This window comes from Apium graveolens, chromosome 2 (assembly GCF_009905375.1).
Source record: "Apium graveolens cultivar Ventura chromosome 2, ASM990537v1, whole genome shotgun sequence".
Classification (NCBI taxonomy): Eukaryota; Viridiplantae; Streptophyta; class Magnoliopsida; order Apiales; family Apiaceae; genus Apium; species Apium graveolens.
Genome location: NC_133648.1, coordinates 43,884,138 through 43,904,006, shown reverse-complemented (window position 1 = coordinate 43,904,006; position 19,869 = coordinate 43,884,138). Strand labels below are relative to the sequence as shown.

Here is a 19,869-nt window from a genome sequence, read left to right as displayed (position 1 = left end):
GATGTGGTACACCAAGTAACAAAACAGAAAAAGTAAACAAAATGGGTTTTTCTTATTATGTATATTATATCCTGATTAATTAATATTAATATTACAAAATATATTCAGAGTATGATTAAAATAATCCTTACTCAATATATTTTATATTAATAATTAAATAATTAATATAAATAATTAAACTTGTAATAAAAAAATAAAGATATAAGAGTTCCCACTAGCACTAGGCCACACAAGCATTCCACTTATGATAGTAGTTGTAAACAACACTAACACAAGATGCTATATAAACTCAATATCTTTATTTTACAATATCAATGTGGGACAAAATCACCATAACCCATTTTAAACAAGTAACTTTGTCGCAATATATTCATGGATTCCATTAAGAAAATGTCTTAGATCCATATATGAAAGTTTAAGTCCTCATGTCAAGGAACAACCTTCAAGTGTTAACTTCCGGAAATCATATCAAGAATATATATAAAATATGCCTCAAACTTTCCATTTTCTAACAACAAATTCGACAAATTTTAGCTAATCATTAATTTATATTATTTTAGCTAACTATTTTAGTTATCTCCGCAGATGCTCTGTACTTTGATGATTACGTAAATATTGATTCCAGCTAGTTAACCGTAGGGGTGTGCACGGGTCGGTTCGGTTCGGTTTTTATCAAAAACCGTTACCGAACCGTACATGTCGGTTCAGTTCGGTTTCTACCTATAACCGTAACCGAACCGTTCGAAACGGTTTTTTTCGGTTCGGTTAACCGTTTGTCGGTTTTGATTTTTATCGGTTTTTATTTTAACTAAAAACTATTTTACAAATTTAAATAATAATAATTTTTAAGATACTATAACTTAAAAAGTAAAATAAAAATTGATACACTTTCTATTATCACAAAATTACATACGAGTTTATATTGAAACGCTAATTACTGTTACAATGTCACTCACTGTATATAGTTTTAATATGTATATAGAAGTAATAGAGAGAGCATTCAGGAGTAAGACTAAAAAACTTCAACACGCAGAGCATTAGAATTAAATTAAAGCTTCTGCTAAACAGTAAAGGTATTAAACATCCTCAGCTGCATTACTAATTATATTAGGTCTTATATATTAAATTATGTATTATATATAATTATATTATTTATTATTTAATTATATAATATTATATAAGCGGTTCGGTTTTTCGGTTCGGTTATAGGGATAAAACTATAACCGTTATCAAACCGTTCCATCGGTTCGGTTCGGTTACGGTTTTTTTCGGTTTTTATCAGTTTCGGTTTTTTTCGGTGCGGTTTTTCGGTTTTTCGGTCCGGTTTGCTCACCCCTAGTTAACCGTTTGTTGGAGGTTTCTGAGATTTTGTTTCCAATTCTTCTAGATAGACGCAAGGTAAAGAGAAAAATGACCTTTTTATCGCATAGAAACCCAACCCATATATGCGTTTATAGAAAGCTTTAAAATAATTGAGCTCCTTAATGGGCATTTTTTTATTTCTCAACATTTTTATTTTAATTTTGAAATTAATATAAATGTAAAAAACACGTGTTTTGTAAAAATGTAACAAAAAAATGCGTATTCACGTCATATAAAATGTCATCTTTTCTAATTATGATATTTTATGATATTTTATAACATTTTATTTTGAATAGTAATACAGAGGGCCGATATCTAAGTGTCTGTTTGGTATTTCTTTAAAAATATATATATTATGACTTAAAATTGAAAAGTGTCGTATAAATGATATGAATATCGTAACTTATAAGCTATTTAGGTGTTTGAATAATTTTACGAATAAGTTACTTATAAGTTGATAATGTGTTTGGTAAATTATAACTTATAACTTATAATTTTTTGGTACAAAATAAAATGTAAATTACATGAATTAATAATTTTAATACATGAATATAAAATAAAAAAAAGGATAATGAACTCGGGATAAACCTCTAAGTATACACTATTCATCTCGACGGAAATAAAGTTATATTATTGATCCGGGCTTTAAAAATCACACTAAATGTAATTAGATTGATATAGGTTGATCGGTATAATGATCCTGGGTTAAAATAAAATTATACGAAAATAAACTTAAATTTTAAAAATAATTATCCATCATTTAAAAAATTTAATAAACAAATTTCAAATCTTAAAAATTTTGGTCAAAAAATATTTGAAGCTATTTTTTTATATACTTATATAAGTAAAAGTAAAAAATAAGTAAAAATAAAAAATAGATGCTTAGCAAAAAAATACAAACAGATACAGTAAAACCTCTGTAAATTAATACTCGATTAATTAATAATCTCTCTAAATTAATAATTTTGTCCGGTCCCGACTTGGGCCAGTTCAAAAAATGATCAATTTCGATAATATAATAAGATAATAATTTTTTTGAAAACCCTGTATAAAAATATGGTCCCAATAAAACTATAAATTAATAATTCCCTTATATTCATAAAAATATAGCTATTACATCTTTGTAAAATATGATTCAATTGTAGTTTGCTTTTTCATATAATTTAAATCAACATGAAGCTCATCCCTAATCTTCCTTATTGCATCCAAAAGCTCGGGTGTGGTGCTTTCATGTTGCATCAAAAAGTTATTAAGCATTTTTGAGGCCTTGAGTGCTTTTTTACGTGTAACCGGCTCCAACGGTGTTGTATCGTCTTCAAGATCATCTTCAACACTATTTTCAAGGATGGTGTTTGCAATCTCTTCTATACTCACATAATGCTTTTCTTGCTTCATCCGTCATTGTTGATTTTGTGACACCTTTTAGATGAGAAGCCATTGTTTTGTTTGTATAATTTTTCCCCCAATCTAGTATATACAGTATATATAATATATTTTATGACTACACATACATTGAATACTTTCTATGTAAAATACAATGAATTAAATTAATTCATGTACTTTGAATTTTCCTAATATACATTGAATATTTTCTATGTAAAATACAATGAATTTAACTTATACACTACATGGACTTTGAATCTAATATATTGTACATTACATTGACTTTCTAAATTCATATACATTGAATTAATTGAATTAAGTATAAAATATAAATTGTACAATTCATTTTATTTAAATTTATGTGAATAAAAATTTAATCAAAAGTTAATTTTGTTTGCTACCGAAAATTCTCTATAAATTAATAATTATTAATTTATCGATTAATTAATAGCTCTCTAAATTAATAGAATTCTCCGGTCCCAACTATATTAATTTATAGAGGTTTTACTGTATAAAACAAAGATACAAGATAAAAGAACTGGTGGGAAGACGAGAACGGGGTAGGAGAAAAAAATGAAACAAAGCTGAATGTTAGCATTTTCTATTTTACGCGTAAATTACTTTTATACTGTAATATTTTAATAACAAATTTGTATAAACACAACACTATATTTATTTTCTTTTAATTTCAGACATGATCATCTTCGGTTCATTAACTAAAATGAGCTAAATATGGTTATTCGCTTATTTTACCAAATAGACATATATAAAGTAAAACGGGTTGAAAGCCCATATAAATTAAAATTATCCTTACCCAAACATGTATTAAATTAAGATATATTCTCTCGAGATTGTCACCCCAAAATTTGTAAAAATCAGTTAATTTTTCTCATATTTTCAATCAAAATTTTATTTGTTCAATTCCTTGTATTATAACATGGTAATAATAGATGAAATATAAAATAAAACATATTAAGATAATAAAAATTAAATAAGCATAAAATAATACAATATAAATTTTAAATCCTTAATTTTATCCCTATTTTAATCGAAGGTGACAAATGATGATCAACACAACAATAAAACGTGAATTCAACAGAAATAAAATAATAAGACGTGGGACGCAAGATGCCATTACCAGTAAACTCAAGTCCATTTACGTAATTTCATAAACATCACAAAGAATAAACGTGGGAGAGAGCTGCTTCTACAACCTTCCATAGCGACCCCCAACAACAACCCTCTCACAACCGTTCGATCAATATAATCTAACGGCTGTGACAAAACCCTACCCTACAACCCCCTATAAATAATCATAAACAACTCTCATAAATTTCATTTCTCACATTCTCTCCCTCACTTTCTCTCTACACAATCGGCAGAGCAAGTGCAGTATATTCACTCCATCATCTCTCTCGGAAGGTATCTCTCTCGATCATATATAGACTCGTTTCTGTATGTATACATGTATGTAATTGTGTATATTTATGTACGTATTGCTTTTATTTGTATGTCTGCGTTCATTTGTGAGTGTTGTTATGTATATCTTTTTGTTTATGTGTATCTATCATGTTAGATGTATAATTTAGCTTATTCGAGTTGATTTTGTAAGTTTTATGCGCTATATATATGATTTTGTGTGTCTATATGTGTGTTGTGTACGTATCGTGTTGTATATGTGTTGTTGAGCATGTGTTGTTCACTTAAGTGATGTTTGATTGTGTTTATATGAGCTGATTTGTAGGTTTTTATACCGTATCTATCTAATTTTTGTGTGTGTATATATTTATATATGAGCTGATCTATTCAGCTGTTTTTTTTGTTGAATTTTGATGTATTAATTTGTCTACACGGATGTATCTATGTTATATGTATAATTCAGCTTGTTATGGATCTATGTTATATGTAGTATGTATACTTCTGCTGGTTTTTGTAGAAATCAATTTTATGTCCACATGAATCTGTTTGATTCGAGTTGATTTTGTTTATCTATTTGTGTATATATGTTTTTGTGTGATTTTGTTTACGTAAAATGTTATTCAGCATGTATTTGTTTGATTTTACAATGTTACATCCACTATTAATTGTGTTTGTGAGTTGATTATTACTTTTATCTGCTGTATCTTATTGTTTGTATGTTGGACTTTGTTATATATATGTATGTTTAGATGTTTATTAGGCTACATGTATATATGTAATTAAGCATGTTTTTGGTTTAATTTAGATCTGTCACTTAATATTTATTTTTATATATGTTTGACTTGAGACTTATCTGTATTGTTTGTATATTATTGTTATATGCTTTTGTGAAATTGTTAAGTAACTATTATTTGTAATATATACATGTAATATGTGGTACCTTTTTTGTTCTAGAGTTTTTGGATATTATAGCGCTGCTATGCTGTGCAGATACTAACCTATTTTGTTGTCTTTGGTAGTTTAAGCTATGGGAAAGGAAAAGGTTCACATCAACATTGTTGTTATTGGTCATGTTGACTCTGGAAAGTCAACCACCACTGGTCACTTGATCTACAAGCTTGGTGGTATTGACAAGCGTGTCATTGAGAGGTTCGAGAAGGAAGCTGCTGAGATGAACAAAAGGTCCTTCAAGTATGCGTGGGTGCTTGACAAGTTGAAGGCAGAGCGTGAACGTGGTATTACCATTGATATTGCCTTGTGGAAGTTCGAAACAAACAAGTACTACTGCACAGTCATTGATGCCCCTGGACATCGTGACTTCATCAAGAATATGATTACCGGGACATCACAGGCTGATTGTGCTGTGCTCATCATTGACTCCACAACTGGTGGTTTTGAAGCTGGTATTTCCAAGGATGGTCAGACCCGTGAGCATGCTTTGCTTGCATTTACCCTTGGTGTCAAGCAGATGATCTGTTGTTGTAACAAGGTATGAAGTTTGTTTCATGTGAAATCATTCAACAGACATTTTATGGAATAATTTTGCTTATTTATGATTGTTAATATTATCTCTAATTCTTGTTACAGATGGATGCTACCACCCCAAAATACTCCAAGGCGAGGTATGAGGAAATTGTGAAGGAAGTCTCCTCTTACTTGAAGAAGGTTGGATACAACCCTGACAAAATTGCTTTCGTCCCTATCTCTGGTTTTGAAGGAGACAACATGATCGAGAGGTCTACCAACCTTGACTGGTACAAAGGTCCAACCCTCCTTGAAGCACTTGACCAGATCAATGAGCCAAAGAGACCCTCAGACAAGCCCCTTCGTCTTCCTCTTCAGGATGTTTACAAGATTGGGGGAATTGGAACTGTGCCAGTGGGACGTGTTGAGACTGGTACACTCAAGCCTGGAATGGTAGTAACATTTGGCCCCTCTGGTTTGACGACTGAAGTCAAGTCCGTGGAGATGCACCATGAATCTCTGCAAGAGGCTCTTCCCGGTGACAATGTTGGCTTCAATGTCAAGAATGTTTCTGTAAAAGATCTCAAGCGTGGTTATGTTGCCTCCAACTCCAAGGACGATCCTGCCAAGGGAGCTGCCAGCTTCACTTCGCAGGTCATTATAATGAACCACCCTGGTCAGATTGGAAATGGTTATGCTCCAGTCCTTGATTGCCACACATCTCACATTGCTGTCAAGTTTGCTGAGCTCTTGACTAAGATTGACAGACGATCTGGTAAGGAGCTGGAGAAGGAGCCCAAGTTCTTGAAGAATGGTGATGCTGGTATGGTTAAGATGCTTCCAACCAAGCCCATGGTGGTTGAGACATTCTCCGAGTACCCACCCCTTGGTAGGTTTGCTGTTCGTGACATGAGGCAGACTGTTGCTGTAGGAGTCATCAAGGCGGTTGAGAAGAAGGATCCTACTGGCGCCAAGGTCACCAAGGCTGCTGTCAAGAAGGGTGCCAAGTGAAATTTCTTTCTTGTTGTTTCTGTGATCGAACAAGTAGTTTCTATTATTGTTTTTAGTCGTCAAACTGGGTTTTGCGGGATATTATTAGCAGTTTTTGGTAAATGGCTACAGATGGCCTTTCATTGCAGTTCTCTAGCCTCACTCGTGAGGATATAGTGGAGGTGTCGAGCAATCTTGGTTGCTTGATGGCAGTAGTGGAAGGTGTCTGTTTCCCATTGTTATTTTGTTTTCATAGCTGAGTTGTATCTTGTCAGTGGTACATTCGTTTATGATATGAAGACGGTCTTATTTAGTTCCCTTTCCGAGTGTGATTTGAAAATCTTAAATTTTCCTACCTTCTTAAATTTCCTATATTTTGCTCGTGCTGCGCCTTGGTTACTTGTGGGTAGACTGGTCGGGTCGGATTTAGGATTGGATTTAGATTGGATCGCGTATCGGATAAATTATAACTCAATCCATATCCAACTCATTAGGATTTTCAGATTTCGGATCGGAATTTCAATCTTTTTAAATCTAAATATATACAACTTCTTAAATTAAATTATTCTTGCTACATTCTTGCTAATTTCTAAAAATTAAAATGAAAAATAATTGGAAATTAAAGTTTTGTAATATTTCAAATATGCAATGACATAGTAGCCACCCATCAATTATGTAATGTAATTGATATTTGGTAGGAGTTATAACTCTAAAACTCAATTATTATTTAGAGTTTAGAAGGGTTGGTTGGATTATAGAATTTATGGTATAAAATATTTATTTTATTTATTAATTATGCAATTTAATTGCACAATAATTTTGTAAGTTTTTCTTAAATTACCAAAAGTTATAATAAGTAATTTTAAGAAAATTAAATTACTTGTAAAATTAGGTGTATAATGTGCATAAAATCAATTTATCATCTAATGAAAAAAAATCTCTCGAAATGGAACAAATTAACTATTCAACTTATCACAGTAGTAACATCGAAAATGAACGAATAAAGAAAAATATTTGTAAAATAAAGTGTATAAAGCTAAAAATTTGAGTAAAAAACATGATATCATCTTTAATGTCGGGAGAATAACATTAAAAAAAGAATGAACGAAGAAAAATATGAAATGATAAGATACGTGTTTAGAAAAATATGCAAGCCATTCAAAGACTTGTGTCATCGAATTTCAGTTTATTTATTTTTGTATATTTGAATGAGTCCATTGAAAATTATAAATTTTAAAATATAGCATCGATATAGTTACATCACAAAAATTTGCACATAAATTTTTGAGGATTCATATAGCGAAATTAAACTATTAATAAATTGATTATGTAAAATTTCACTTTTCTACGGTTAAATATAAATATACTTTGAGTTATTAAAAATTCCAAAACATATATGAATACATTTGGATATTTTGTGTATCAGGTTCAATATATAAATTGCAAGGAAGAAATATTAAGAAATCACTACAACAAATCTGGCCATTTACGACGGTTTATTTGAACTGAAATCGTCGTAATTGAGCCATTTACGACGGAAAAAAATCGTCGTTTTTGGTCAACTAGTAAGTTCGTTTTTTCGTCACAAGATAAAATTGCGTCGCAAGTTAGGAAGTAGGGACCCACATACTCAATAAAATAATAAATCTACTTACGACGAAATTTATCGTCGTAATATACCATAATACGACGAACAATAACGTCGTAAGTTATCTACTTACTTACGACGGAAAAAACGTCGGATATTACTTTATCGGACCCACTTTTAATGAGATAAAACATAATATTACGACGGAAAAATGCGTCGTAAGTGAGAAATTTCCGACAGAAAAAACGTCATATTTTAGAAGGTGGGGCCTATAAGCTGTGAAATGATTTTTTTTTTTTTAAATATGAAAATGGATACATTACGACGGAATGTTTGTAAGAACAACCGTCGTAAGTTTGTTTTTGCAGAATAACCCAATACTAATTTTCCAGTATCCAGCCATTTTCGGTTTCCAATTTAAATTCTAAACCTGCCAAAATGTTATGCAATCGCAAACTCAAAACAAACTCTAAATCTGGCAAAAGACAATCAGCATTTATTAAAGCAAAATACACAATTATCATTGTATTAAGTTTTATCAATAATTCTAAATCAAACACATTACATAATTACATTCTTTAAGTCTAGCTTAGAAGTAACTTATATTCGGGTAACATGATTGCCATGCTCTTAAATTAGGCTCCCAGGGAAATATCTGATTGACTACTATTGTCTAATTCAAATATAGCTGATGAACTTGTCATGCAATCGAAACCTGAAATCAGTGGTAATTGACCTGTGCACCGAAAGAACACACACTTAGAACATGAGAAATAATAAACTACAACATTCTATTGCTAGACACAAATCTAACACAATAGTGACAAAAATATGTCATCTGCTTTTCTGTAAACTGAAGTTTATACAAATACAGAAAAAACCATAAAGTTAAGTTAAAAAAATAATAAATCTTGTATCATGACTAAATAAGTATGGAAATCATGTTCATGTATGAGAACCATTTATAATTGGGTCAATCTATCAAATACTGCAATATGCAGAGAATTATAAACCACACAAACACACAAACATATCTTTGGACCCTAAATGTTGACTACTGTAAAATTAAACCTTGAACTATTTAACTATATATTTCTGTCAAACTAGCCTTTTACCAGACTATTTGGAAATTAAATACACATTTCGAAAGCACTTCAGTTCTCAACAAGTTGGTACAAGCAGGGTACCATTATTGTAAACACGTGATTCAGAGCGAGTGAACTTATAATAAATCATTGACATACAGTGTACAAAGAGAATATACTACAGGGTCCATAATTGACTCAACTACTTCACTAAAAAAGCAGGACATATATTTAGCACATGAAACTTCATACATAAACAAATTTAGGAAAATACCTAAAGAGCCAATATTCTATCTTCAATAGTATCCCGAATAATGAGCCGCGATACAGTGACTGGATGATTCTGTCCTATTCAGTGAGCTCTGTCAATAGCCTGATCTTCAGTAGTTGGATTCCACCAAAGATCCAGAAGAATCACATGAGTTGTAGCATCCAACTGCATAACAGAGAGTTCAGAAGTTTAAATTGTTGGCATAAAATAGACATATGTTGCTGATAAAATGTAACTCAACACACCGTCTAACATAGAGGCTTCACAAGAAGTGCAGCTACATAAACTTGAGGTAAATATTTAAATTGTTTTTGACACACATCTCCTATTCTGAACTTGCTCACCTTAACAAGTCATTCCAAGAGGTAACTAAAATCAGTTTTTTAATAAGTCTTCCCTACTCCCTAAATCAAGTAATTCTCTCACTGTCAAAAGATGTAGCTAATAGAATTGATTTAAAACAAAATATAATATCAAGCACAAAATTGTTTCTACGTGCTGAGAAGGGCCAAAACAACATAATATAAGTTGCTTCCATGGAGTAATAAAATGAGTCACTTTGTCCTGCTAGTCTACTTTCACATTTATAACAAAATAAAAAAAATGTTGTTTACAGCATGATGTTACTCTCCCCTTACGAATTTTGATACACACTGGTAGCAGAAAACATGTCCACACATTATGACAATTGCATCTTCAGGTGGATGAACTCTGTCTTATCTGGCTTATTTTAGTAACATCGTTATTTATGACATCTTGGTCATTATGTATTGAAAAATAAAAAATCATTTTCTTTTACATATACACTCAGTATTTATTGAACATAACACATGGGGCAATATTATATACTTATATTAACTAAAGATACTACAACAAGAATAGATAATACAAGTTAATGATCACAATCAATTATAAAATAATAAGTTTCTATAACAAAAACAAAACTATCTACTTAGTAAAAAAGAAAAAAAAACATCTCACAGAAAACTAAACATTCCAGGAATATTGAGATTAAATTTACCATTTCTGGTTATTAAGAACTGTTTATCAACAGGCAAGCAAAATGCGAGGATTAAAATGCAGAGGCTTATAATACTTTGCAGGAGAGTATCAAATATTAAGTGTAAATTTATTATTTTACAACAAGGTCTATCTAAAGAGATAACTGTAATAACATAAAAGAGTTGGCACTAAGATGCTTTATGTAACGGCCTCAACCCCGGGGTCAGGAGTTGGCGTCACTAAACACAATTACTAAAATATAAACAACAGAATTATTATTAAAATATACTAACTTGACCCCAAACCAAGATCCGATCCAGGTTCAAGTATAATTCAGGTTCTCACTAATACAAGCTCTTTATTCAACATCTAAGACACACTAACTTTATTCAGCAACTCCTCAGACCTCATGGCCTAATACAAACTACCTCAGAGGAGCCGGGACCAGAAGGGGCGGGAACATAGGTCGGTCTGATTGATATTCTAGGCATCTGCGAAATATACATAACAGTTTGCAAGGGTGAGCATAATCGCTCAGCAGTACCAAAATATGAATAACAGAATAAAACAGTAATGTAACAATAATAGGAACATAATTGTAATCATGATATCAACATTATGCAATAAAATCAGAGAAAAACTGGATATCACTAACTAGCATGCTTCATCAAAACAACATAGCAGTGTGCTGTAAAACACCAGAGTTCAATTTTAGCATGCTAGTCACACTTGTAAAATTACTGTATCAACTATTCGTACCCTTACGGGAATCACAAAACAAATTAGATACGTAACGGATATGTGAAGACAGCTGATTAGGCTATCAACACCAGACGGCTCCAACTGCCATCTAATTTACCTGTTCCGGAACTCAGAGACTAGCTAGGTCTCTGACCTGCTGGACTAATCGGTTATACAGTGCGCGCAACCGAATTAGCCTCTTACGCCACCTCAATAGGCCTACTCTGGCCCCAACGTATCCCATATCTGATCGTTTTAATCCAGTTTTGAAAATCATCACTTTTACCTATCTCTTTTAAAAATCAATTATGTCACAACACACTATTCAAATCCTCTTTTCATTTAAATCACATTTAGAGATAGGTGTTTTCAGAAGTTACTTTTCCCCAAAACATAATTTTAACAACATTTTCAAATACGGGGGATACGTAACTTAAAACATTTCTGTTCCATTACGAAAGTAAAACATTTAGTTATTCACATATACTGAACCATAAAAGAATGGTCAGGGTACTTGCCTTGCAACCCTTTACAAAACCCTAAGTAGCTTTCACGTTGACTTTAATCCTGGGAAAACTCGCTCGGAATCTACAAATACAGAATACCCTAATCAGTTACACCAACATGCTTGATATCCTCAAATTCTAAAAACTCAATCCGATAACCCGACTCGTATTATTACTATACACATAAACCCGTAATCACATAGTCACGTAGCCGGAAATATTGTTAGGGGTAATACGTAGAATATAATTATGTACATTTTCGAATATATATTTTTAGGAAATTTTGACAGCATCTTATTTATTTAATAAAACTACCCGTCGATTATAATGGACGTCCTCAATCACACAATCCATAATATTACTTCCTCATTTTATACAACTTACATCCCAACACCAATCACAACTAATTATTTAAGTCCGAAAATATTTTACATAATCATTTTATTTATTTATAAAATTTAGGTCTCAGAAAATCGTCATCACCGTCCACCGTTCGCTCGTAACGAGTCATCGCGGTACGGCGGCAAAATTTATTGGTGCCCGAAAATATTCGGGTATCCAAATAAATTCCACTGATTATTTGAAAATATTTCCTGCACGGAATATTCATTTCACGAATATTACTCAAAATTAATTTCCTGCGGAAATTGAAATAAAGTTAATTTAAAATTCCGGAATTAACAATCTGCAAAAGAAATCAAACAGACAGGTACGGTGGCTACACGCGCCACCAGAACAAACAAGATGGCCGGAAATCGGCCAAAACCAGGCGGCACAACAAAGGAACGACAACAAGGAACCATAGGAAGCAATACACACACCAACAAACACACACACAAGCACAACATATATATGTATACATGCAACCGAACAGAACTACCAACACACACCGGAAAAAAAGTCGCAGCGCCGGCGAACTGAAATAGCCAGGCAGGAGAAACGAAGAGAGGAGGAGATGAACGAAAGAGAATTAAGAGAAACAAGAGAGACGAGCAAGAGAATCGAAGAGCAGACAAGAGAGAAAGAGAGATGTGAGGCGCGTATGCAACAGGGAGGGGGTACAGGGTTTATATATATATATATATATATATATATATATATATATATATATATATATATATATATTTTTTTGCCTTAATCCCGTTGTAACACGTAGAAACAATTAACTGAAATGCTGACACGTAGAGTTTGGGATAAATATGAAGGTTCGAGAGTCTGTTTTGCCCCGAAACTCGAAATTAAACGAATCAAGTCGCGTCTAAAACAAATTCAGAAAATCACCGAAATAGTCTTAAAATGTTATAAATATCCCGAAGTTAATTAAAACGTAACTTTCGAAATTTTAAACTAATTTTTAAAACACAATTTATACCTGCTTTTAACAAATAAACGAATCAACGCACGGATAAAATAAATTCCAAAAATTCCCGAAATAATTTTAAAATTCTCAGAATAATACGAACTTAATAAAATATAATTTTCATAATTTTTAAAGATTTCCATAATTAAATATGGATTTTAGCATTAAACACACTCAGAAAATTATTTAAAAATAAATAATTAATAAAAGATTGATTTCTCAATTCCATAAAGTCCTAAAAATAATTATTGACATTATAAAATTAGAAAACCAATTTTAAAGACAACCCAAATATTTATGAAATTAAAACTACAATAAAATTACTTTTAGAAGTGAAATAAAATCATATTACTCACCAATAAATCACACAATTCCAATCCCACATATCAACAAATCATAAATAATTAAATAACAATCCATAACTGCTGCCAAAACCAATACACACATTTTATTTATTTACTTGAACTTTTATTACACTGCCAAATATTAGAAATAAAATAAAAATACACGAGTCGTTATATCCTTTCCCCCTTAAAAAGATTATGTCCCCAGAATCTGACTTAATTAAACAGATGAGGATATTCATCAAGCATGTCCGACTCTAATTCCCAAGTAGACTCTTCAACTCGAGGATTTCTCCACAAAACTTTTACTATAGGAATCGATTTATTCCTAAGGACTCATTCCTTACGATCTAGGATTTGGACCGGTTGTTCCACATAAGACAAATCTGGTTGAAGCTCAATCGGTTCGTATTCTATGACTTGATTCAAATTAGGGACATAGGGCTTCAACATAGACACGTGGAACACATTATGAATGTGCTGCCACTGCGGTGGTAACGCTATCTCGTAAGCGACCTTTCCCACTTTCTTCAAAACCTCAAAGGGTCCTATGAATCTAGGGCTAAGTTTACCCTTCTGACCAAATCGTACTAACCCTTTCCAAGGTGATACTTTTAGTAACACCAGAGCTCCTATCTCAAAGTCCATATCCTTCCTATGCAAATCTGCGTATTTTCTTTGTCTATCTTGAGTTGCTTCCAACCTTTTCTGAATCAACACTATGGCATCTTTGGTCTGCTGAACCAACTCAGGACCTAACACTTTCTTTTCTCCTACCTCATCCCAGTACAACGGGGACCTACACTTTCGTCCATACAAAGCTTCGTAAGGTGGCATCCCTATACTGGCATGCTAGCTGTTATTGTACGAGAACTCAATCAAAGGTAGGTGTTCATCCCAATTACCCTTAAAATCTAGAACACAGACTCTCAACATATCCTCTATGGTCTGAATCGTCCTCTCACTTTGGCCATCCGTCTGAGGATGATAAGCGGTGCTCATATTCAATTTCGTTCCTAGGCACTCTTGAAATTTTTTCCAGAACCTGGAATTAAATCTCGGGTCTCGATCCGACACTATAGAAACAGGCACTGCATGTTTGGTAACTATCTCATCCAAGTATAACTTAACTAGCCTTTCCAACGAATACCTTTCATTAATCGGAAGGAAATGCGCCGACTTAGTCAACCTATCAATGATTACCCAAATAGCATCATGATTCGCTCTCGTTTTTGGCAATCCCACCACAAAATCCATAGCAATCTCTTCCCATTTCCACTGGGGAATCTCCAAAGGTTGTAACAATCCACTCAGTTGTTGATGCTCTGCTTTCACCGTTTGACACACGTGACACTTACTTACCCAATTGGCAATATCCTTCTTCATTCATGGCCACCAAAAATTTCTCTTCAAATCCTGGTACATCTTGGTACTACCGGGGTGAATAGAAAACCTAGAGTTATGTGCTTCCTGCAATACTTCGTTCTTCAACTCCGTTACATTAGGAATCCAAACTCTGGACGAAAATTTATACAAACCTTGACTATCTTTTTGAGTACACAACTCTTCTCCCGTCAACATATCCGATTCCTGTTCCATAACTCCTTCTTGACACCTTTTGATCTTTTCCATTAATGCCGGCTGGAAAGTAACTTCATATAGTTGTTCCTGACTTCCGTTAGACACTCGAACTTCAATTTCCATTCTTTCCAAGTCTCGTGCCAATTCCTCTGCAATCTTAGCCATACTCAGCCTTTCCTTTCTACTTAAGGCATCAGCCACTACATTGGCTTTACCTGGGTGATAATTATTCGAACAATCATAATCCTTAATCAACTCCAACCACCTTCTCTGTCTCATGTTCAGATCTTTCTGCGTGAATATGTACTTCAGGCTCTTATGATCTGTGTAAATATCACATTTCTCTCCATATAAGTAGTGACGCCATAATTTTAAAGCAAATACTATAGCCGCCAATTCAAGGTCATGAGCTGGATATTTTTGTTCGTGAGGCTGTAGCTGTCTGGAGGCATAAGCAATCACTTTGTCATGCTGCATTAACACACAACCCAATCCTTTCAAAGAAGCATCACTGTAGATTACAAAGTTTCTCGTCTCATCTGGTAATGCTAATACTGGAGCCGTCACTAATCTTCGTTTTAATTCCTGGAAACTTTCTTCACACTTTTCCGTCCAAATGAACTTCTCATTCTTCCTGGTCAACTTGGTTAATGGGGATGCAATCTTCGAGAAGTCTTTTACGAACCGTCGATAATATCCTGCTAATCCAAGGAAACTCCTTATTTCCGTTGGTGTCTTCGGTTGCTCCCACTTTGATACAGCTTCGATTTTTACCGGGTCTACTTTGATACCTTCCTTACTCACCACTTGTCCAAGAAACTGTACTTCCGTCAGCCAAAACTCACACTTAGAAAACTTAGCATAGAATTGCTTTCCTCTTAACTTTTGAAGGGCAATCTGCAGATGCACTGCGTGATCTTCTGGGTTCTTCGAATATATAAGGATGTCATCGATAAATACAATAACAAATTTATCCAGATACTCCTTGTATACCCTATTTATCAAATCCATGGAAGCCGCTGGTGCATTCGTCAATCCAAACGACATCACTAGAAACTCGTAGTGACCATACCTTGTTCTGAATGCAGTCTTGGGGATATCCTCGGGCTTTATCTTCAGTTGGTGGTAGCCAGATCTTAAATCAATTTTTGAGAAATAACATGCTCCCTTAAGCTGATCAAACAAATCGTCGATTCGTGACAAGGGATACTTATTCTTTAACGTTAACTTGTTCAGCTCTCTGTAATCAATACACAGTCTCATACTTCCATCCTTTTCTTCACAAACAGCACTGGAGCACCCCACGGGGAAACACTGGGTCGAATAACTCCCTTATCCAATAATTCCTGAAGTTGATTAGCCAATTCTTTCATTTCCATCGGGGCCATCCTGTATGGAGCCTTAGAAACTGATTCAGCTCCAGGTATCAAATCAATGGAAAACTCTATCTCTCGATCAGGTGGCAATCCTGGTAACTCTTCTGGGAAAAATGTCAGGGAATTCTCTTACTATAGGGATCTCATCCAGAATAGGGGTCTCTTTCTTCGTATCCACCACATGAGCCAAGTACGCCTCACATCCTTGCCGAAGCAATCTTCTTGCTTGCATCACTGAAAGGAATTTCCTATCTTGTCTCTGCCCTTGGTAACTGATCCTTTTATTATCTGGGGTGAACATAACAACTCTCTTTTTCTTACAATCTATATTCGCCTTATATCGAGACAACCAATCCATACCTAAAATAACATCAAAGTCTCCCAACTCGAAGGGTATTAAATTACAGGGAACATATACCCTGAAATCTCTAGGGAACAACTAGGACAAAATTGTTTTACAGGTACTTTATCTTTATTAGCCACTTCTATGGTTAAAGGTTCGTCTAAGTCTTCTAACATCAATTGCATTTTATTCACACAATTCACAGATATAAAAGATTTGGACGCTCCCGAATCAAACAAAATGTTAAAAGGTACGGAGTGAAGAGTAAGCGTACCTGCAACCATATCAGAATCATGAACTGGAGACTTTTGGGTCATCTTAAAAGTCCTAGCTCTCGCAGTACTGGTTGCTGGACCTTGAGACACACTCCTTCCCGCATTACCTTGGGTCACTGACTTGCAATTTCTAGCTATGTGTCCCACTTTTCCGCAACTAAAACAAGTAACTCCTTGAATCTCCGACTTATATTCCGTGGAATAATGACCTTTCTGTCCACACTTAAAACAATTAATATTTTCTCGGCACTGTCCACTGTGCTTTTTCCCACACATCCTACACTCAGCCACTGGCTTACTCATTCTCGTCGGGGCAGAGTTAACTGAAGTAGTACCGGGTTTTGCCTGGGGAACATCCTGCCTCTTGAATCTCTTATTCTTATTCCTTCCAAACCAACGCTGGAACTTCCGACTCGCTATTCCTGATTCTGATCTAGCGGGTCCATTTTCAAATTTTCTTTTCTTCTCACCCTGCTCCTTTGCAGCTAATTTCTGATCACTTTCTATCACTAGGGCAGCCTGAACTACCAAAGTATATGTCTTGAGTTGTAAGGCTACAACTCCACTCCTTATTTCTGGCTTCAACCCTTGCTGAAACCGCTTCGCTCGTTGAGCTTCTGAACTCACATATTCTGGTGCTATACGGGCCAACTCCGTAAACTTTGCTTCATATTCCGTGACACTCCTATCTCCTTGTTTCAGTTCCAAAAATTCCACTTCCATTTGACTATGGAGACAGTCCGAGAAATATTTCTCCAAAAACAATTCTGTAAATCTGGTCCATGGTACTGGACCTTCTCCTTCTAGGGCTCGCGTAGACTTCCACCAATAATTCGAATTATTCCTTAGAAAATAACTAGCGTAATCAGTCTTTAAATTCTCACTCACCTTGGTGAGGGCAAACGCCTTTTCCATCTCCTTTAACCATATCCTGGCAGCAACAGGATCTACCTCTCCTTTAAACTCTGGGGGCTTCACCGCTTGAAAAGACTTAAAACTAACACCCTGATTTGCCCCTCTTATCTCATGCTGCTACTGGATTTGTAATTGCTGCTGTTGGATTTGCTATTGTTGTTGTTGTATGAGGTACTGTTGCTGTTGTTGTTGTTGTAATTGTTGCTGTTACTGCTGGAATTGTTGTTGGTGTTGGGCCAGCTATACAGACTGCTAACGCAACAAGTTTATCATGTCACTCACGGAAGGATCCCCAGCAGATCCGTTATTGGGCTGAGAATTTCTCTTTGGTGGCATTTCTTGAAACATAACAGTCATGTATAAGAAAATGGATTGCTCCGGCAGTTTATATTTATGCATCAGGAGAGCGTTGCCACTAAGACAATATTCTCATCCCCATTATAATTGGATCCGTCCTGAGTGAATGATTATAATCTAAAAATGCCAGCAACAGAAACAACAATAATAATAACAATAATAGCAACACACAATATATAAAAACTGAACAATAAGATAAAGCAGCTGAAATACAATAACCAACAGAATCCAACCAGTACAACTGAAAATCCAACTAAAAAGAACCATCCGAATACACACCAAAATTGGCTGTCATAACAGCCTCGCCTACTACAAACTATCACAACATAATGTACATATACAAAGTAGACAACTACAGAACTCCTAGAAGTCACTCTGAGCTCCGCATCTCTCTGCTGCAACTCTGTCTAGCCACTACCACTGCCACCAATGGAACCTAGCTCAAACACTAGCCAGTTCACTAGGTCCTGATACTGCACCGCTCTGAACTCTGAGCTAATGAAACGGTCAACGGATCTAGCCCTCTCTACAGCCATCCGGGTCAATGCTCGCACACGGGCTCGCACCTCAGGGGAAGGGGCAGAAATACCCTGAAATGGTGCAATAGGTACCTGGTCCAACTGGGCAGCAAACTCTGGACTCTGATCTTTGATAAAGGAAGTATTCACCGCCCTATGAACATGGTAAGGGATCGGTGAAGAAGTACCACTAGGGGCCACAGGAGGTACTAGAGGTCTCATCATGGAAGAACTGGGACCGTAGCCGGGAGGGAAATCCCTGACAACAGACACAGACCTACGTACCCAACGGGGACGAGGACCAGATCCAGGGATATCTCGAGGCACAAAAGAAGGGACTGGGGGAGGAGGCATGGGGGTCTCCTCTGTAACAGCATCAAGAGGTCTCTCAGAGTCTGAGCTATCCGAATCAGAAGGATTCTCCCGAGATGGAGAACTCGAAATCGCAATAGGCCACTGCCAACATAATAAATATACAGGCAAGACACAACCAGGTCAAGGCAATTCTATCTAAACATTTAATAGATGCCAGGGTAACGCCGTCGGAACCCTCGACTGACTCTAAAGGTTTGCTCCTCTATATGAGTTGCTGACTTACACTTAAAGACTCACATTATCACCTACTCGACACAATCCCTAACCTGAATCAAAGACTTGAACCTGTAGCTCTGATACCAACTATGACGTCCTCAACCCCGGGGTCAGGAGTTGGAGTCACTAAACACAATTACCAAAATATAAACAACAGAATTATTATTAAAATATACTAACTTGACCCCAAACCAAGATCCGATCCAGGTTCAAGTATAATTCAGGTTCTCACTAATACAAGCTCTTTATTCAACATCTAAGACACACTAACTTTATTCAGCAACTCCTCAGACCTCATGGCCTGATACAAACTACCTCGAGGAGCCGGGTCCAGAAGGGGCTAGGTCGATCTGACTGATCTTCTAGGCATCTGCGAAATATACATAACAGTTTGCAAG

General features: G+C 34.8%; 1 protein-coding gene across 1 annotated transcript; it reads left to right on the top strand.

Moving 5' to 3' along the window:
* Positions 1-4,018: 4,018 nt before the first annotated feature.
* Positions 4,019-6,936, top strand: LOC141707345 (elongation factor 1-alpha). Its single transcript, XM_074510455.1, has 3 exons — positions 4,019-4,167; positions 5,184-5,653; positions 5,752-6,936. Exons 2-3 carry the CDS (start codon positions 5,192-5,194, stop codon positions 6,637-6,639), a joined length of 1,350 nt encoding a protein of 449 aa, XP_074366556.1. The 5' UTR covers positions 4,019-4,167; positions 5,184-5,191; the 3' UTR covers positions 6,640-6,936.
* The last annotated feature ends 12,933 nt before the right edge of the window (positions 6,937-19,869 follow it).